Genomic DNA, 22,110 nt, shown 5'->3' on the forward strand with positions numbered 1-22,110 from the left:
CCTGCCTGTTACTCTATGACCTTGTTCTGCTCCACTCTGACTCACTGCCTGACTGCAGCCATGACCTTGTTCTCCTCTCCACCACTCTACCTCACTGCCTGACTGCAGCCATGACCTTGTTCTCCTTTCCACCACTCTACCTCACTGCCTGACTGCAGCCATGACCTTGTTCTCCTCTCCACCACTCTACCTCACTGCCTGACTGCAGCCATGACCTTGTTCTCCTCTCCACCACTCTACCTCACTGCCTGACTGCAGCCATGACCTTGTTCTCCTCTCCACCACTCTACCTCACTGCCTGACTGCAGCCATGACCTTGTTCTCCTCTCCACCACTCTACCTCACTGCCTGACTGCAGCCATGACCTTGTTCTCCTCTCCACCACTCTACCCCACTGCCTGACTGCAGCCATGACCTTGTTCTCCTCTCCACCACTCTACCTCACTGCCTGACTGCAGCCATGACCTTGTTCTCCTCTCCACCACTCTACCTCACTGCCTGACTGCAGCCATGACCTTGTTCTCCTCTCCTCCACTCTACCCCACTGCCTGACTGCAGCCATGACCTTGTTCTCCTCTCCACCACTCTACCTCACTGCCTGACTGCAGCCATGACCTTGTTCTCCTCTCCTCCACTCTACCTCACTGCCTGACAACGTCTCTGTTACCTCTCTTCTTCTCAAATCTTAACCCAACTCTTCCATAATTTCCTTTGTATATAGCCTTTCTTTCTTTGTCTCCTCACATTACACATTTGTTGTTTAGTTTTTGTACTAACAACACTCCCTTCTGCACAGATCTCATTTGTCTGCATTCCTCAACTCTAAGGTCTTTAGATCTAGTGTTGTCCTGCGTGAGTGTTACTTGACATGCTAATCGATTCATGGAGTTTGCCCACATCTACGTGGTGTGTTTATCCCATTGCTCATGTTTGTACTGTAGCTTTGTGTCTCTATCTCTGTGCAGTCTCTTGCTTCCTCCAGACCAGACTGTGGAGAGGAGAGGACTACAACCCAGGGAACATGCAGGTTCTTTGGGGAAGATCGAGGCCGTGTCAACTCTGGGTGGATGGGTGGGGGATTTTGGCTCATCAAGTGGCCAGTGTGCAATGTTTGAGTTGGTTGCCAAGCAAACTGGAAGGTTTTGATTTACCATTACAGCGTCTTCGTTCAGAGCAGCTTGTCACAATTAATGGCGTCAGGAAGGAGAGAAACAAACAGAAAGCGTGCTTCAAAGGGCCAGCATAGCATATCCTTTTCATGAGTTCATTGCTGCCCTGCCTGATGGGTTCTCAGGGTTTCCATCCATATAGGGATCTAATATCAATTTTAGTTCTGCTTCCTCTGTCTTTGTAATCTCCTGTCTTTAGTAGGTTTAGGCTATTCTCTGAGAGAGTCCTCATAATATGTTAGTTGTCATAACAATCATCAATTGATTGTTTGGGCCTCATTCCCTTAGTCATCTTGTTCATTTGATTCCAGGACTACTACCATGCATGAAGGCTTCAGTGTTTCCCCTAGTCTTTTTCCTTGGTCAGGCAAATTCAGGGCTGTAAAATCCAAAACATTCCATTGAAACCAATAGAAACCACATAATTTAGGAGGGTGGCAACAGAGCTAGGTGATTTATTATCTTCCTACGTTAAGGAACAGAGGATAATCAAGAACTAGAAAAAAATTGGTGAGGTGCAGAATGCAGTAAAATATCAACTGTAAGTAAGGCATAACAACATAGGCCTAGGAATAAAGAGCATGGTTTTGTTTTGAGTGAGATCTGAAATAAAAAGTAGCTTACTTCTCCTAGAATAGAACAGTGAACAGATTGTGTCTTTATAGAGAGGCAGTGGATTGGACTGAGACAATGGATGCGTCCCCAAATCCCTATATAGTTCCCCTATGGGCCCTGGTCAAAAGTAGTGCACTACATAGGGCAGAGGGTGCCATTAGGGACATAGTGCAGCCTACAGTGGCTCCAGTCCGGTCCAGAGGGATGCCTCATTGTTTTAAAGGTTCTCTCCCTCCCTGGTGGAACAGCATGCCTTGTTTTGTTTAACGCCCTGTTCCCATTTTCTTACCTCCAGTTTTTTCAGATTCCATTTCATAGTTGTATTATTTGTTTTGATTGCGGGCCTTCATCTACAGTGCGTTCTGAGCCAGGGACTCCAAGTTGCCTGCCACACTCCTGTTGTGTCCCAAATGGCACCCTATTTCCTATATAGTGCAGGGCCCATAGGGCTCTTGTCAATTAAAGTAGTGGACTATAAATGGGAGACAACCTAGCCGGCCACACTCTCCTGGCTGTAGTATAGGTGTCCCAGGCAGAAGCCATCTGTCTCACTCCTCTCCTGTGGTGGAGGAGGGTGGTGGGCACAGCACTAAATGCTAAATGCTGTTCTGTAAAACAAACATGGATGGAGTCTAGTTTCCCTGTGTGCTTTGACAGGCCTAGACCCAGAGGCTGAAACCAACAGACACACTGCCTTGATGTTTGCTTGGACTATGGGGGTGTCCCAAATGTCACCATTTCCCTATATAGGGCTCTGGTCAAAAGTAGTGCACTATATAGGGAATTGAATTGGGTCCTATTTCAGAGGCAGTCCCAGAGGCAGACAGACACACTGACTGTCTTGCTGATTGCTTGTTGTAGTAGCCTAGCTATGTATGTAGGAATGGTGGCACTGTGTGGCAGGTACAGTATGTGGGGCATGCTGCTAGCCTAGCGGAGCGTAGTGGCCCAGTCTCAGTCAGTCTGAGACGTGTGTCATTCCTGTGCCTGGATCAACATGCTTGTCACACATGCCAAGCATGTCAGTGTATTCCCTCTCCTGCTACTGCTGCACAGAAATAGCTGTATTTTCTTTTTATTACCGTCCTGTCCTCCTGTCTGTTTTGACTGATGTATTCCCATGTTACAGTAGCTTGTGTTTTCATGGCTATGTATAGCTCCTGCTCGTGTGTGTCGTGTGTGTCGTGTGTGTGTGTGTGTGTGTGTGTGTGTGAGACGTTGTTATGGTAGGTAGGCCAGTAGAAGCACATGGCGTTCCGGGTGCGTTGGTCCCTGGGATAGTCAGAGTGCAGGAGCAGCTGTTGTCCCGGCTCAGTGTTCTGAGTGGAGTGGAGACTGGCTGCATAGCATACACTGACCCTGACACTCAACCACACCAATAGACACAGAGGATACTGTGACCGCACGGCACACTGACGCTAAACAAACAAAGCACAACGCAACTCAATGCGTTGCAATACACACACATCTATTCGGCCATGGAAAGCTCTTACAAACCCCTCACCAGCTAGGCTTGCTATATGATTCACATATCTTCTACCTTAAAAAAATCCCTGAATCATACACACATTCTCAGATTGCTCACACACTCACCCCCAGTTTTCATAGTGGAAAGAGTGTGTGTGTGTGTGTGTGCGTGTGCGTGTACAAGGGCTGACCCAATTTAGTCAACTTGTCGATTGTTTGGTCGATAGGCTGTTGGTCGACTGAGATTTCTTTCGTCAAGCAGTAGCAAAAAATAAATAAATCACGGTGAACAAGACACCTGTCTGATTCGCGCCTGTTTGAGTGGTCTGATCCATTGAGGAGGCCGTAGGGATGGCACAGTCCATCAGTCTAAGACATGCGCTACTGAAATTGTATATGGTTAAGCTATATTATGTAAGAACAATGGTGCAGCACAAATAAATATAATATACAAATGCGCTTTCTCCCGCGTTGGATAGTGGTCGCTGTCCTCGATTCTGAAACACATCAGTGCGCTGTTGAATTGACGCCTTTTCCTAGACCGTGTTGCTACCTCATGAAGCTGGTTGAGAGAATGCCAAGAGCTGTCATCAATGCAAAGGGTGGCTACTTTGAAGAATCTAAAATATATTTTGAATTAACACTTTTTTGGTTAGTACATGATTACATATGTGTTATTTTATAGTTTTGATGTCTTCACTATTATTCTACAATGTAGAAAACAGTAAAAATAAAGAAAAACCATTGAATGAGTAGGTGTGTCCAAACCTTTGACTGGTACAGTATATCTACAGAAACAAGACAGATCCTGCTTCTGTTGCCTGTTTGAGTGTTTGTTTAATAGCCTACTGACTACTACACCAAGCCTCACGCAACCACATGTCGGATAAACGATTTCACAAATTCGTCTGTTTTTAATCTTTGCTATGCTGTAATAAAGACTTCACACTTTTTCCCCCGTTAGACGAGCCTCTGGTATTATTTATAATTAATTTAGTGTTTACACTGTTCCAAATGGTCAGAAATTATATTTATAATAATAATAACCCTCCTTTTTCCTTGATCTCCTTCTGGTAATTATTATTATTATGATCATCATTATAATAATTTTTAATGTCATTATCATTAGTAGCCTTAGTATAGCAGCCTTGTATAACTACCATCGAGCTCTAGGCCTAAGACCGCATCTTTGTTAGTCTTAATACGTAACTTACTTAGGCCTATATTTCAATACCTACAGTTGAAGTCAGAAGTTTACATACACCTTAGCCAAATACATTTAAACTCAGTTTTTAACAATTCCTGACATTTAATCCTAGTAAAAATTCACTGTCTTAGGTCAGTTAGGGTCACCACTTTATTTTAAGAATGTGAAATGTCAAAAATAAGTAGAGAGACAGATTTATTTCAGCTTTTATTTCTTTCATCACATTCCCAGTGGGTCCGAAGTGTACATACACTCAATTAGTATTTGGTAGCATTGCCTTTAAATTGTTAAACTTGGGTCAAACGTTTCGGGTAGCCTTCCACAAGCTTCCCACAATAAGTTGGGTGAATTTTGGCCCATTCCTCCTGACAGAGATGGTGTAACTGAGTCAGGTTTTGTAGGCCTCCTTGATCACACACGCTTTTTCAGTTCTGCCCACAAATTTTCTATAGGATTGAGGTCAGGGCTTTGTGATGGACACTCCAATACCTTGACTTTGTTGTCCTGAAGCCATTTTGCCACAACTTTGGAAGTATGCTTGAGGTCATTGTCCATTTGGAAGACCCATTTGCGACCATGCTTTAACTTCCTGAGTCTTGAGATATTGCTTCAATATATTTACATACATTTCCTCCTCATGATGCCATCTATTTTGTGAAGTGCACCAGTCCCTCCTGCAGCAAAGCACCCCCCCAACATGATGCTGCCACCCCCGTTCTTCACTGTTGGGATGGTGTTCTTCGGCTTGCAAGCCTCCCCCTTTTTCCTCCAAACATAACGATGGTTATTATGGCCAAACAGTTCTATTTTTGTTTCATCAGACCAGAGGACATTTCTCCAAAAAGTACGATCTTTGTGCCCATGTGCAGTGGCAAACCGTAGTCTGGCTTTTTTTATGGTGGTTTTGGAGCAGTGGCTTTTTCCTTGCTGAGCGGCCTTTCAGGTTATGTCGATATAGGACTCGTTTTACTGTGGATATAGATATTTTTGTACCTGTTTTCTCCAGCATCTTCACAAGGTCCTTTGCTGTTCTGGGATTGGTTTGCACTTTTTGCACCAAAGTACGTTCATCTCTAGGAGATAGAACGCGTCTCCTTCCTGAGTGGTATGACGGCTGCGTGGTCCCATGCTGTTTATACTTGCATACTATTGTTTGTACAGATGAACGTGGTACCTTCAGGTGTTTGTAAATTGCTCCCAAGGATGAACCAGACTTGTGGAGGTCTACAATTATTTTTCTGAGATCTTGGCTGATTTCTTTTGATTTTCCCATGATGTCAAGCAAAGAGGCACTGAGTTTGAAGGTAGGCCTTGAAATATATCCACAGGTACACCTCCAATTGACTCAAATGGTGTCATTTAGCCTATCAGAAGCTTCTAAAGCCATGACATCATTTTCTGGAATTTTCCAAGCTGTTTAAAGGCACAGTCAACTTAGTGTATGTAAACTTCTGACCCACTGGAATTGTGATACAGTGAATTATAAGTGAAATAATCTGTCTGTAAACAATTGTTGGGAAAATTACTTGTGTCATGAACAAAGTAGATGTCCTAACCGGCTTGCCAAAACTATAGTTTGTATAGTTTGTAGTAGTTGATTAACATATTGAATGACTCCAACCTAAGTGTATGTAAACTTCCGACTTCAATTGTATATAGGCTACTGTATCAATCAATAATTTATTTGTTCAATGTCATCACATAACATAAGCGTCATTCATGATTTGAAATGCAATCAAGCATTTTAGCTTTAAAATAAAATAACATGTAGACCATTGAAATATTAGCGTAAACAGTAAATAGGCCTAAAACGTTCATATTCAGAAATGTTATTCACAATTGAATGTGACTGTTTTTAGTCTTTGCTGTAATAAAGGCTGTACAACAAAAAACGTACGTACGACAGACTCTGGTATGCTTATAATTTATTTAGTGTTGTTTTATAATTTATTTAGTGTTGTTTACATTGTTCCAAACAGTCAGAAAAATTATATTGTAATCTATACAGCACCTATTTGGCACACATAATATGCAGGCAGAGCTTGCTCCTTGCTTTCTTTTTGTTTATCTCCAGTATTTTCCATAACTAGTCACATTTATTCCACACATCTGACTTCCCCTTTACCTCCTGAGCAACCAGTAAACATTCCCCCGTTTCGAGTTTATTTGTCACGTCATCTGCATCCATTTTGCTGTCACGTGTTACGGTGTTCAGAGTTTGTTATAACCAATATATTGATTTGATTATGATATGCTATACAGTGCATTCGGGAAAGAATCCAGACCCCTTGACTTTTTACATATTTTGTTATGTTGAAGCCTTATTCTAAAATGGATCCCACAATTATATATTTTTTCAGCAATCTACACATAATACTCCATAAGGACAAGCAAAAAAAGTTTTTTAGAAATGTTTGCAGATTTATAAAAAAAAACTAACAGAAATGCCTTATAAGAATGCCTTATAAGAATTCAGACCCTTGGCCCTCCCGAGTGGCGGGGCGGTCTAAGGCACTGCGTCGCAGTGCTAGAGGCTTCCCTACAGATCCGGGTTCAATCCCGTTCTGTGTCGCAGCCGACCGGGAGACCCATGAGGCGGCTCACAATTGGCCCAGCGTCGTCCGGGTTAGAGGAGGGTTTGGCCGGCTGGGATGTCCTTGTCCCATCGCGCTCTAGCGAGTCCTTGTGGCCAGCTGTACAGTGTTTCCTGTACACATTGGTGCTTCTGGATTAAGCAAGCATTGTGTCAAGAAGCAGTGCAGCTTGGCGGGGTCCTGTTTCGGAGGACGCATGGCTCTCGACCTTTGCCTCTCCTGAGTCCGTACGGGAGTTGCAGTGAAGGGACAAGACTGTAACTGGTAGAAAAAGGGGTAAAAAGTACCCCCACATTTTTTTTCTATAAAAAAGTATTCAGACCCTTTGTTATGAGACTCAAAAATTGAGTTCAGGTGTATCCTGTCTCCATTCATCAACCTTGAGATGTTTGACAGTGCATTTCAGGGGGGAAACCAAGCCATGAGATCAAAGGAATTGTCCATAGGGCTCCGAGACCGATCTGGGGAAGGGTATCAAAAAATGTCTGCAGCATTGAAGGTCTCCAAGAAGACTGTGGCCTCCATCATTCTTAAATGGAAGCGTTTTGAACCACAAAGACTTTTCCTAGAGCTGGTTGCCCGGCCAAACTGAGCAATCGGGGGAGAAGGGCCTTGGTCAGGGAGGTGACCAAGAACCTGATGGTCGCTCTGACAGATCTCCAGAATTCCTCTGTGGAGTTGGGAGAACCTCTGTGGAGATGGACAACCATCTCTGCAGCACTCCACCAATCAGTCCTTTATGGTAGAGTCGGAGACGGAAGCCACTCCTCAGTAAAAGGCACATGACAGCCCGCTTAGAGTTTGCCAAAAGGCATCTAAAGGACTATCAGATTATGAGAAACAAAATTCTCTGGTCTGATGAAACCAAGATTGAACTCTGTAGCCTGAATGCCATGCCTCACGTCTGGAGGAAATGTGGCACCATCCCTACAGTGAAGCATGGTGGTGGCAGCATCATGGTGGTGGCAGCATTATGCTGTGGGGATGTTTTTCAGCAGCAGGAACTGGGAGACTAGGCAGGATCGAGGGAAAGATGAACGGAGCAAAGTACAGAGAGATCCTTGATGAAAACCTGCTCCAGAGTGCTCAGGACCTCAGACTAGGGCGAGAGTTCACCTTCCAACAGGACAACGACCCTAAGCACACAGCCAAGACAACGCATGAGTGGCTTAGTGACAGGTCTCTGAATGTCCTTGAGTGGCCCAGCCAGAGCCCGGACTTGAACCTGATCGAACATCTCTGGAGAGACCTGAAAATAGCTGTGCAGCGACGCTCCCCGTCCAACCTGACAGAGCTTGAGAGGATCTGCAGAGAAGAATGGGAGAAACTCCCCAAATACAGGTGTACCAAAGAAGACTTGAGGCTGTAATCGCTGTAAAGGATGCTTCAACAAAGCACTGTGTAAAGGGTCTGAATACTTATGTAAGTGTGATTTTTCAGTTTTTAAATTGTGTGTACATTTATGAGAAAAAAAATGTGTGAGATCCATTTTAGAATAAGGCTGTAACGTAACAAAGTGTGGAAAAAGAGAAGGGGTCTGATACTTTCTGAATGCACTGTATGTTGCAGCTCCAGCAACACAGTTGGATATCACGCAATACACACTGTTGGTGTTCTGTGGTGGTCATTGCAGAAGGGTGGAGAGAGAGCCAAAGGGTTCTAGTCACAGTCACTCTCTGTATATATTTTTTAACACATTGCAGTAAGTCTGAGTCGGGCCTGGCACATTCAAATCAATTGCGGTCTGTGTCCCTCTAGTCATTTCTGTGACTTAATTATTTCATCAAACAGTTTGCTTAAAGCATCAGACAAGCTCAGTGCATTTCATTGATTTGATTAAAACACATAGGATGTGTCTATACATGGAAAAGGAAACATTTTAAAATTAGACCAATCGATTGGTCGAAAGAACAGACAACTCTTGGTCGACCAAGATTTGTTTTAGTCTGGGACAGCCCTAGTGTGGGGGTGTGTGTGTGTGTGCGCGCACATATACATGTGATCCCTGAAATTACAGGGGAGGCAAGAGAGCAGAGGGAGCCTATATTCCCCCTTAGCCAGGATAGCGTAGCTGTGGTTTCCCTCTCATATTCATGTCAAGGACCCTAAAGAATCAGCCAGTAGGCCGCTTATATTAGCTTACTCCACACACATTGGTAGGTGGAAATTTAGATCTCCCAAATATAACTTTAAATTGCGTTAAGAAAACTCAGACCTTACACTGAATGTTCTTTTGAATGGCATTCAATTCATGCAAAAACATGAAGGCTAGTGCAAGATTTACAGCGAGGTGTGCCCCCAACAATCCAATATAGACGACAGGGTTGTAAAAGTTCATATGAACTTAATGTTTAAATTTATACAGTATGTGGGTATCAATGACTAATTTGTGTTATTATGTTTAGAGACATTTGACTCTGGTCTTTCTTGGTTGGAATATATTTTGCCCATGATTCTAGGGATTGGACTAACCTGTAATTTAAGATGTGTTTCAAGTTCAAATTCATTTCCCTCAAGTTGTAGGCTAGTGATTCATTCAGAGTTTGCTGCCTGTGGTGCTTCTAAATGTTACAGTAGGCATGTATTGCTCAATTTCTTAAATGGTTAGACTAGCTAGTTATTGCAAACATCCAGCACGAGGTGTTAGGCCTATCTAGTAGAAAGTAGGCCTACTGTATAAGCCTTGTTCGAGCCAGAATAGTCCATAGGGCAGGAGGCGCCTACCGGTATCTTCTGTTTCTGTAGCGGGAGGCAGCTTGATGTTTTAGTACACCCCCTAGACAGACTAGCTTTCTATCTACTATAAATCAAATTAGCCTAGTAGGCTTGTATCATGCAGCTTCTACTTTCAAATCAAAGGAAAACAAAAAGTAGAGAACACAATACTTCTGAATCATGTTAGGCTTCATTGCCTCTTTTCCGTCCATTGAAGCAGCTGATTCCCACTGTTTTAAAAAATAAATATTTATTTAACCTTTATTTAACTAGGCAAGTCAGTTAAGAACAAATTCTTATTTACAATGACAACCTACACCGGCCAAACCCGGACGACGCTGGGCCAATTGTGCACCGCTCTATGGGACTCCCAATCACAGCCGGTTGTGATACAGCCTGCCATAATAATGTGCTCACTGCTCATCCTCTCTCCTTATTGGCTTTCTGCGCCTTTACTCAATCACAGCATCTGAACTAGCCAGCCCCCATGAAAAACCCACATTTTACATGTTACAGCAAGCTGAAAATAACTCCCTACATGCATAGACATGAAAGGGCCTTTTAAAAACATTAAAAAAACATCAAATTGCTTTTTATGTTTCATCTTCTTCCAGAAAGTTTTTTTTCTTTATAATGCTTTTACTTTATATGGCAAGGTGCTCTAACAATTAGCAGCAGTGACAGTGAGGACGTCCTGTGGTGAAAAGGGAGGCTAAATGTCTGTTGCTGTGTGTTGCGGTGTGTGTTGCTCATTAGGAGTGAACACACATTGAGGGGTTCCAGACTCAGACACATCTCCCTGATAAACCTCATCATAAAGCTAAAAGCCCATCCGTTGTTACACTGTTGAAATACCACCTTAATATCACAAACACACGGCAAGACTAGTTGTTCCAGAAAGAAGTCCGGTCAGCCCATTCCCATGGGAAGAGTAATATGAGAGGGAAGTGACGTGATATAGTATGTTTCATAATGTAGGCCTAACATCGTCAAGGCGGTTTGGTTTCTATGGTTTGGAAGGGGCTGTCGTTTCTGAATAAAAGCATGAAAGATAAAAGTTGAAAAGAAGCCCATGTTCTCCTTTTTGACTGAGGTTCAGTCCTGATTACAGTTTTTATTTTTATGACTGTTCTCAACATGGATCTCTCCTGTAACTGTGTCTATATCTAAGTAACTGTGTCTCTCCCCTTCCCCCTGTCTATAGGTGTGTGCAGTAACGAGGTGCTGGTCCCAGAGAGGGTGAGTGCTGTGCTGGGGAAGAACATTACTCTGGGCTGCAGGGTGGAGGTGGGCACCAACCTCAGCCTCACCCAGAGCTCCTGGGAGCGTCGCCTGCCCTCAGGCACCATCACCCTGGCCGTTTTCAACCCCCAGTTTGGCATCTCCATCTCTCCAGACTACGCCAGGCGCCTGTCCTTCCTGAACCCCTCCGTGCACGATGCCACCATCGTCCTGGAAGGCGTGGGATTTCAGGACATCGGGTCTTACACGTGTAAAGTGGCGACTTTCCCACTGGGCAACACGCAGGCATCCACCACCGTCAATATACTAGGTATGTGGAACTCTTAGACTGCTTCGGACTTGGTCAATTTACCTTATTCCCTTTATAGTGCACTACTATTGACCAGGGCCCGCATTGCGCTCTGGTCAAAAGTAGTGCACTATAGAGGAAATAGGGTGCCATTTTTGATGCAGCCCCAATGGGCCCTAGTCAAAAGTAGTGCTCTAAATGGGGAATAGGCTGTCATTTGGGGGACAGACACTCGGCGTCCACCATAAAGATACAGTTACTTTTTGTACTGTAGAAGCATACAGCACCAGCTCCATTTTACCTGAATGTCCTTTCTCAGAAAATGTTCTCATTATCCCCATGAATTATAGGAGGTCAGTTCAGACTTGATAAATATTCATACAGCTAGCCTTATTACTGTAGGAGCCAAATGCCACATAGATTTACTGACTTAATATAAACAAATCCACACGTAAAGGTTCCAACTCGTATGGACACATTATAAAGTAGCACCTTACTGAGAGTGAACTTTAAGGATTGTTGTGCGGTCAGCATGTGTTTCCACCCCTATAATGGTTGATTGGATTGTGGACGGTGATGAAAGCTGCAGCCAGCCAGGATTCATGTGTATCTCTCCTGAGACTGAGTCCCAAATAGCACCCTATGCCATATGTAGTGCACTACTTTTGACTGGTGAAAGTAGTGCACAATATAGGGAATAGGGTGCCATTTGACACTCGGCCTCAGGCTGGCTCTGATGACTAATGAGGGCTACATTAAGTGCTGCTGTGACAGGAGGCTGCCTGCCTCGACTCAGTGTCTGGGCCTCCACAGCCTTCCATTAGCCCACATCTACCTTTAGTCTTTCTGTGTCCCAAATGGCACGGTCTTCTCTAGTGCACTGCTTTTGACCAGGGGCCATGGGGAATAGGGTAATTTGGGACGCAACCTGGGCTTCCACCCGCCTTCCTTTACTCTGTGTTGTTGTTTATTGGGGGTGTTTTATATCTTAACACTGTGAGTGGGTACACTCCTCTTCTGAGAATAACCACTGATATAAAAACAAAACTCTCATAGCTTCCCTTTCAACAACGGTTGTAAGAATGTAATAGTCTGGGACAGATTTGAATCTTATAAGAGGAGTGCAGTGTACATTCAGGTAATGACCCCCCCCCACCCCCCCCATTCTCTCTTTCTCATTCTGTCTCTCTCTCCCACCCCCTTCCTCCTAACCTTACAAAAGGCAAAGGGTTACATTTTAATGGTAGGAGGAGCTTTGCTACTTGAGCCTCAAGCCCCCACCTGTAAACAATGGCAAAGGAATAATACACCACCACCGAAACTCTGAGAATTAGAATGACCTTTTGTTTGGGATTGTTATTGCTGACAAGGAAGTGAGAAACCTTATGCAGTTTTCTAAGAGACTGAGTTTCTGCTAAGACTTTTAAGAGAAAACAAGACAACACTTAAAAAAGCTGCATTAATGAAAATGTCAACTGATGATGCTATGCCTGACATTGCGGCAAACTCCACAGTCTGGCCCAGTTCCACTTTAACTTTCTGAGTTATTGTATCATCAAACCATAAGCGGTCTTCTACTCAGGCCCAGATCTCTCTGTAGGACTCACTGATAGCCATGTTTTACTGTCCATGACATGCATTTGATGTGGAGCAATAACATCTTCTCTTTTCAGCTGAGTCATAAAAACTAAAGAGAACATAACCTCGCAGCAGTGCAGTGCCATGGCAAGACTTGTTCAATTGTTGAGGGTCAAATTAAATTTGTATGTTTTATTGTTAGAAGTTGTTTCATTAGATAATCAAAATATCCACTCTCTATGATTTACTTGATCATCCAATGAGCCCCATAAATGCAGAGATTGGTGATAATTGTAATTATTCTTAAGTGTACTGATTGATATGTCAAAACTGTGGAGATACTGCATGGTTTGACCACTAGCCTTACAGTTGAACTGTAGTCCTGGTTGGCTGGCTTTGTCAGCTGCGCTCTCATAGGGCTGGTTGATATGGCCAAAATATCATATCACAGTATACATTTTTTAAATGTTTTTGAATAACTAAAGATCTTTATTTGCTTTGAGTAGTGTGTGACCCTAGGGGGGCAGCACATACATTCTAAGTGATTTCAATGGGTCTTTCTCCATTCTGATTGTTTTATACTATTCAGTTCAACCAAAAATAATTTGCAGCGTTTTCATTTAATTTCTGCATTTCCTGCACTAATTTGACATAATTTCCACACTTCCATGTAGGGCTGTACGATATGGGCAAACAATCTAGTCCTTAATTTTAACCAAATGTTGCAATTGCGATTTGACTTGAGATTTAGAGCAAAACACTTCGGTGAACTGTTGGAATCGTGAAAATAGACTGATTATTCTAATTCTATAGTTATAATATAGTAGTGGGCACTTTGAATAGTGTTGTTTGACATGACAATGAATGAAAATGCCAGGGAGGAGTTATTGTGACAGGGTAGGAACCCTATAATCTTTGGCTACATTTAATGTTTTCTCTTAGCTACTCCATGCAACCCAAAGTGGGTGGTAAACTCAATGTAAAGAAAATGAAATTACACATCCCCCTGATTTGGTTACAGCTACTTCATGTAGCTAACATATTCATGCTTTGCCTATTCCTCTTTGATTTATAAAATCAAATCAAATGTTATTGGTCACATACTCATGGTTAGCAGGTGGTGAAGAAGGAACCTGTATGGGTGGACCATTTGCTGCACAAACAACATGCTGATTTAGATCTACACCATCACTGGTATTATCAGGCTGTATCACTCTAATGTTTGCTCTGACTCATTACATTTATTAGCTAGCTAAACAACTAACTAGCGATTAGCATTAGTGGCTAACAAGATTTCGGCCCAACTTGCTAAGAAAATACAATCTAGCTGTTTGCCTATGTAAGAAACACAAACAAATAGTGTAATTATATAACGCTAGTGGATTTATATTAAGAAGCAAAGTGAAAACTGCATCGTTTTCATCAACTTTTTTGCATGTGCTGCATTGACCATTCAGACTGAACGCAAGTGTCTGTCTCGTGTTCGAGGAACAACAAATGCGCTCCTTGAGTGACGGGGCGGGGCTAGCGTGGAAAGCGGCGTGGAGAGAGATGACTCAAGAAGCGAAGTAAACTATAAAAATTGATGTTATATACTGTATCACATTTAACAAACCAAACATTCAAATACCGTTATAGAAGGTAAAGTAAAAACCCAAACTGGTTCGTGCATCAATACCGGTTGTCAGGCTGGTGGGTGTAACTGGTGTAGAAAGTCAGGTGCAGGAGAGCAGAGATGAGTGAAACAACGCACTTTACTCGACAGCACAAAGTAAACAATTTACAAAGTGCTAAAAGAACGGTTGCCACAAAAACATGGGTGATAAACAGCACCCGATACAAACCAGCCGGAACATACCGATCTGAACAAATAACAATCACACACAAAGACATGGGGGAAACAGAGGGTTAAATACATGACCAGTAATTGGGAAATGAAAACCAGGTGTGTGGAAAAACGAGACAAAACAAATGGAAAAATGACAAATGGATCGGCGATGGCTAGAAGACCGGTGACTTCGACCGCCGAACACCACCCGAACAAGGAGAGGCATCAACTTCAGCCGACGTCGTGACACCAGTATATCGGAAAATAAGGTATACTGCCCAGCCCTACGTGTTCATGGGAGCATAGCGGAACTGGGCAGTGCGTGGGTGGGACAGGGCCAACACGGCTCCCAATGCCTGCTCTCTGCCTGTCTGACGGAAAATCATTACCCTCTGCACTCAACAAGATAGATCTGAACCACCTCCCTTCCCAACAGCCTCTCCAAATTAGCACGTACCCCTGATTTGGTTACACTGGAGGGAAGGGGATAGGGGGGTGGGCTATGGGGTGCCAGGATGCCACCTTAACACAACAGAGCTACTGTGCGCGGTCAGTCAGTGGGGTGGGGAGGGGGGAGTGTTGATTAGATGAGTGTGTGGGGCACAATGTGAGCAGGTTGACTGAGATGGCTGCATGATGCCCGGGCGTAGGAGACACAGGTATATTTTTAGAAGAGCGAGTCTCTGGGGTGTCGTTTCACTGTGAGGAGGGGTACGGCAGATGTCTGGGGGCGATGGCCTTGTCTGGAGGATCTGTATGTGTGACCCACATGCCACAGTGTCACTGTGAAATGAAGTCCAGCAGCTGTTAGTGTTAGTGCCGTGCCCTCTGCAAGGAGAGAAAGAGACCACGGACAGAGAGAAAGAGGGGGGGAGGAGAAATGGACATGGCAAAGAGAGAGAGCAGGGTAGGGGAGATTCAGTAGCCTGACATCTGACACTAAATTATTCTGCTGCTCTGTCATTCGCTACAAACTTTAGTCTGAGACTACCTTCATTGAAGTTGTTTGTGGTGACAAGGGGCAGGAGGGGCGTTGTACAAAATAAAGTTGTCTCTAACCAATCTGAGTATCAAAGCCAATGCCACATTTTCAAACCACTGCTTTACCCACGTGTGTTCTGGCTCTGGCCCAACCCATTGGTTTCTGGACCAATCAGACTGTCCCAAATGTGTTTGCGTTCGGTGAAGGGTCGGGGAGGTACTCAGATCCAGACTCCTTGCAGAGAAGAAACTAACGTCCGTGGGTGTGGCGTAGCGGTTGGCCGGAGCAAGGAATCTGGGTAGCCAGGCAAACGATTCAGATGAGTAATGATGGAAAAAAAAGGCAGCCTGACAGCTCTCTGAATCATAGATTTAAACACTAGAGCCAATTTGGGAAGTGGAGTAGTGCTTTCTAGCCTCTCTCCCTCTCCTGAACCTGTGGAATTGTGCTAATGAAATTCCACAAAATACACATGCAATACCAGATTAGCAAAAAAATGGAATTGCACATTATCCAAACCGGTTGAAGCATGAAAGCCTTTAGCCTAGCGTATTTACTTCACACAAAGTCGCCATAAATTCAAAGCACACGCATAATTGGCATTGCGGTACTGCAGACGCGAACGCAGTTAATAAACCCTACAGGAAACGCCTACAGTATATCCTATAAAATAATTTGTGTCTCTTTGAGCAGTCATTGTGACTCTTCAGACAGTCACAAATTTGGTAGGCCTAGGCACAATTCACTACATAGGCATCTCTGTCACAGACATGAAGCCTGTTATCAATTCAGAGGCACGAGGGAAATTTCTATCTTCTCCTGTCCGAGAGCCTAGGCTATTTTCCTATCCAGTCCCAATCCTACTGAAAAGTCCTGACTCCTGTCTCGCATGAAAATTCGTAACTTTATTCTGTATTCTGTAGGTTGCATTATCAAAGCACGTCTTTCTCCTATGCATGTCAAAATAGCGCTATAATGTTTCCCCCTCTTCTCTGCGCAGTCTCGTACTTGCTAGCCAAGTGAGCGCTTCGGTAGAGAATGTGTTATCAACAAACGATATGAGAGTAGATATCGATATTTTAAAACAAGAGTTGATCCCTGTTAAGATACGTACCTTGATATTGAAAATATTTCCACTCTTCATCTCCCCGTTATTCATGAGCTGATCTGCTATCTGTATAATCATAAACTACATTTTGCCAAATATAGGAGATATTCCGTCATTCGTTAAAAGGAGGTTATCTAGCAAGTTTAGCAACTTTGGTCATTTGACTTTTGTTTGACTACTGTCACAAAGTTTGTATGATTCAACAACGCTATACTCTGGGTGTGCTCTGTGAAATGCGCTTAATTGAGGAACAGGATAACGCTTTGAATTTATGGACGGCCTGTTTTGCAATTCACAACAATGTCATTGCTGATCAAAGATAGTTACTAAATATCAGTTTCATTTGCTCTTATTTGAGGAGAACCTTGGCATAGTGACCTTATCTTGGTTTTAAACCCTTTAAATGGGCACTTCTGATTTTTGCGTTATTTCTTTGCGGTATTTCCTTGGACTCTCAGGATAAATATGAATTATTTTTATCTTTAGTATTATGTCTGTCGGTGCACTAGAGCAGTGAAAGTAGTGCTCTGTGAAACAGGTAGAGTGCTATGTTACAGCGGTCACTGTCCGTTTACATGGATCTGTTTATGCTGCTCTATTGAGAGAAATCTGTCACGACTGATGTCTCAACCCACAGTAACTCAGCATCCTCACAGGAAGCCAGTGTAACATAACCCTAGCTCTAAAGCACTGAATAGCAGCACACATTGACAGCAACCCAACTCCCCAGTTCAGGACTGGACACCACACAATGAAACACAGACACACACAACAGCACGGAGTATTATGTCTGACATTGCTCTGTGTTAAACTGTTTTTCTAAGTCATTATGAACCGTATTAGCAAGCCAGTTTGAAAGTACAGCATTTACAACACAAAATCCATTGTTTTGGTTTAGTAGGAAGAGAATATAATTCAAACAGCTTCATGGAGATGCTCCAAAAGTCACTCTAATAGAAATGTCTTGGTCGATGCTGCACAGTAATATTCCTTTCACGAACACAGAAACATCTCTCACAGACGTCTCCATCTCCAGCACAATAACAATAAAAAGAGTTGAGTTCCCTCCAAAGTGCTCCTATAGTATCCGATGGCTTGGCTCATCAATTTTTAATAGATATCTGTGAAATGCAGGAAATCAATCTACTGTGTCTGGCAGCAGAGTGTATGAGTGTCCCGTGGCCACTTCCTGCTCTCTGTCCATATCCCCGTCCCTGTTTTATGATGCACATTATTTATTCATCATCATATACAAAATATCAATACTCATTTTGTAATCTATTCTGTTTTGTCATCTCTCCGCGAGCCCCTTTTCCTCTCTCTCCCACTCATCTCTCTCTTTCTCTCTCTCTCAATGTTTTTTGTCTGTATGTACAGTATATTTTCTATGCCGCTAAATGAATTGCCTCATTGGGAACATTATAGTTTTTTAATCTTATCTCTCTCTCCCCTAGTGGAGCCCAAGGTCTACGTCTCCGCCGGCTCTACGGCCCTGGTGGATGGTGGTAATGAATCGGTGGCGGCCACCTGCATAGCAGAGCGCGGCCGACCTGCAGCCGAGGTGTCCTGGGAGACTGAGCTGTTTGGCCGCTCTGAGGTCCAGACGCAGGACGAGCCCAACGGCACCTCCACCACGCAGGTACAAACAGAACAGAGCTACTGCTTTGACATTACACCACAGTACCGTGTTTCAAACGGCAACTTATTCCCTACATAGTGCACTACTTTTGACTAAGGTCAGTTTTGGTCAGTTTTGCCCTTGGGCCCTGGTCAAAAGTAGTGCAAAATATAAAGGGAATAGGGTGCCATTTGGGACACAGCCATGGTCTCACACACAATCAACCTCCTCATGGGGTGTATATACAGTATATGTACAGTACCAGTCAAAGGTTTGGACACACCTACTCATTCCAGAGTTTGTTCTACATTGTAGAATAATAGTGAAGACATCATAACTATGAAATAACACTTATGGAATCATGTAGTAACCAAAAAAGTGTTAAGATTCTTCAAAGTAGCGACCCTTTGCCTTGATGACAACTTTGCACACTCTTGGCATTCTCTCAACCAGATTCACAAGGTAGTCATCTGGAAAGCATTTCAATTAACAGGTGTGCCTTGTGAAAAGTTAATTTGTGGAATTTCTTTCCTTCTTAATGCGTTTGAGCCAATCAGTTGTGTTGTGACTAGGGCTGTGGCGGTCGCGAAATTCTCAGTCGGTGATTGTCAAGCAAATAACTGTCGGCCTCACGGTAATTGAGCGTTAATTAACATAAACACGTTTAGCTTCTCCTGGCTTCCACGCCTGCAAGCCATTTTAAAAAGTCTAATAAATCCATGTAGTATAGCCTACACCTTCACAATAAATCCATTATTTATTTTAGATAGGCCTAAAGAAGCATGATATGAAGAAAATGTAGTCTATTTCAGAAGAAAAGAATAGCATACTCTGAGTTGTCCTTATGTTAGGTCCTGATGTGGCTATGCCAAATGGCTGTGGGCTACACTAGTTCATTTAGCAGACAAGATTTGCTTATAATTCCGTGGCATTATTATATAGTATGAAGAATACAATTGATAGAAATATTTTTTCCAAGTGATTTGAGGGAGTGTGCAGGTGCGGCTATTCTGTGTTGAGCAGTTAACAAAGACATAGGTACTCCTGTATGCTTAATTTAGAGTTATTCATGTAACTTTAGTTATTCTACAAAGTTTGGGCTATATGTGTAGATTTTTTATACATTGTAAAGCTGCATGATGAGACAAATGGTGATTTGAAAAACGTTGCTTGAAAGGCATGAGCTCAACTTTGTTTTTTTGTGCAGGCTGTACACACTCCAATAGTCTCTAATTCATCATTTGACAACCACTTGATAATGCCTCGAATTTCACAGCGGCATCCCCTTTGTGGCCGTAATGCACCCTAAAAAAAATAAAGCCTTTTGCAGCCCGGAGTGCAGCGTTGTGCTCTCCTCCCTGAGTGTGCTGCGCAATCCGAAGCGTCTCTCACTCACATGGCTCTCCGGCACGTGATCGGGTCTTTCTCACAGGCTACAAGTGAAGACAGACACATCAGGGACGCAACTGCGTGCTTCCTTATCCAATTCCGAGGTGCAAATTGAAGATATTGGAAGAAGTGTCGACAAGATGAGTAGGCCTAATGAACAGCTAAAGCACTAGCCTATTTCAGTCTACTCTCCCCCATAATACAAAAGTCGACCTATTCTATTCTGTGCGAGAAATAAATAATCCATACATAGTCTGGGACAGGGGGATGCGATAGATCCCAAATGAATACAACCACTAGCATCCCCCAAAACTTTTTTATGCAGTGTGGCTGATGCAACAGATCAGAATGTTTAGCTTAAAATGTTGATAAACTATTAGGCTATTTCTTCACATTATAAGCACAGCAATGCGCACATTATAGAAGGCTATAAGCGCAAATGTTTCATTAGCGGAAAACATCATTATCAAAAGTGACCGCAAATGCAATTATGCATTATGCAATCTTTATTGTGAAAATGATCTTCCCCAAACTTGAAACTCACACGCTGGCTATATATGCCAGTTGTAAAGCGGATTAATGTGCTTAACTTTAAGAAGTTATTTGGACACTTTAGTTGTGATACAAACCTTATTAAAACATATAGGCCTATGGGCTTTGCTACATGAGGTGTGCGACTATCATTCGAACAAGTCGCAAAAAAAGGCATTGTTTTTTATGCTGGGCATCGTTCACAAGTGATAATATATAATTCACAAGTGATAGGCTAATATTAATATCAGACTATTCTTGATTTATTCTTGTCTTTACATATACTAAATAATATATGTGTGACATTTGTTTTGATTTAGAATGGACCATTATCATGCACCTGTACCAAAACAGGGGCACCCGGGAAAAAATAAATGTCATCTATGCACTTAAATAGCGAATGGAGGACGCTTTTCCCCTTGGTTTATTTTCATGCCAGCCTGGTCGGCTATACTCCTGTTGTAAATATAAGCAATGTGCTTAATATTAGGAAAGTTGAGAAGTAAATATAGTAGGCCTAGCCTATAGAAAGCTGAGGGAATCCTCCTCTTTTTAATAGCGGCCATCTCCCGCAATTGCATAGCCTAAAGAAATGTTAAGCAACATGAGTTCATGGGCTCTCATGAAGGGTTTGATTAGAATTTAAAAAGATTTGATGTCAGAGTAATTAGAGGGACAAAAGAGTGCTGAGTACCAGGCAGTTAGTAAGTTTGGTAGACTACTAATGACCAGCAGCAGCAGCATCAGAGCTTGGAGAAGCCTAATTACCATGACTAAATGGTCATGTGGAATTTGACTGCCTTCATGAATTGTGACTGCCGGTGTGGCGGTAATACGGTCACCGCAGCAGCCCTAGTTGTGACAAGGTAGGGGGTGGTATACAGAAGATAGCCCTATTTGGTAAAAGACCAAGTCCATATTATGGCAAGAACAGCTCAAATAAGCAAAGCAACACGACAGTCTATCATTACTTTAACATTGTATAGTCTTAACATTCTGTATACTCCCCTACACCAAAAATAAAGCAGCTTAATTGAATTTTAAACCCAATCTACACTGCTCAAAAAAATAAAGGGAACACTTAAACAACACAATGTAACTCCAAGTCAATCACACTTCTGTGAAATCAAACTGTCCACTTAGGAAGCAACACTGATTGACAATAAATTTCACATGCTGTTGTGCAAATGGAATAGATAAAAGGTGGAAATTATAGACAATTAGCAAGACACCCCCCAAAACAGGAGTGATTCTGCAGGTGGTGACCACAGACCACTTCTCAGTTCCTATGCTTCCTGGCTGATGTTTTGGTCACTTTTGAATGCTGGTGGTGCTCTCACTCTAGTGGTAGCATGAGACGGAGTCTACAACCCACACAAGTGGCTCAGGTAGTGCAGTTCATCCAGGATGGCACATCAATGCGAACTGTGGCAAAAAGGTTTGCTGTGTCTGTCAGCGTAGTGTCCAGTGCATGCAGGCGCTACCAGGAGACAGGCCAGTACATCAGGAGACGTGGAGGAGGCCGTAGGAGGGCAACAACCCAGCAGCAGGACCGCTACCTCCGCCTTTGTGCAAGGAGGTGCACTGCCAGAGCCCTGCAAAATGACCTCCAGCAGGCCACAAATGTGCATGTGTCAGCATATGGTCTCACAAGGGGTCTGAGGATCTCATCTCGGTACCTAATGGCAGTCAGGCTACCTCTGGCGAGCACATGGAGGGCTGTGCGGCCCCACAAAGAAATGCCACCCCACACCATGACTGACCCATCGCCAAACCGG

General features: G+C 43.2%; 1 protein-coding gene across 1 annotated transcript in view; it reads left to right on the forward strand.

The window, feature by feature from the left end:
* LOC129822579 (nectin-3-like protein) overlaps positions 1 to 22,110 on the forward strand; it is a 79,639-nt gene that overhangs the window by 34,354 nt on the left and 23,175 nt on the right. Inside the window, exons 2-3 of the mRNA XM_055880921.1 lie at positions 10,972 to 11,319; positions 18,249 to 18,433. Of these exons, the coding sequence (XP_055736896.1) occupies positions 10,972 to 11,319; positions 18,249 to 18,433 (533 nt within the window). The remainder of the gene's footprint in view (positions 1 to 10,971; positions 11,320 to 18,248; positions 18,434 to 22,110) is intronic.

This window comes from Salvelinus fontinalis, chromosome 24, assembly GCF_029448725.1.
Source record: "Salvelinus fontinalis isolate EN_2023a chromosome 24, ASM2944872v1, whole genome shotgun sequence".
NCBI lineage: Eukaryota > Metazoa > Chordata > Actinopteri > Salmoniformes > Salmonidae > Salvelinus > Salvelinus fontinalis.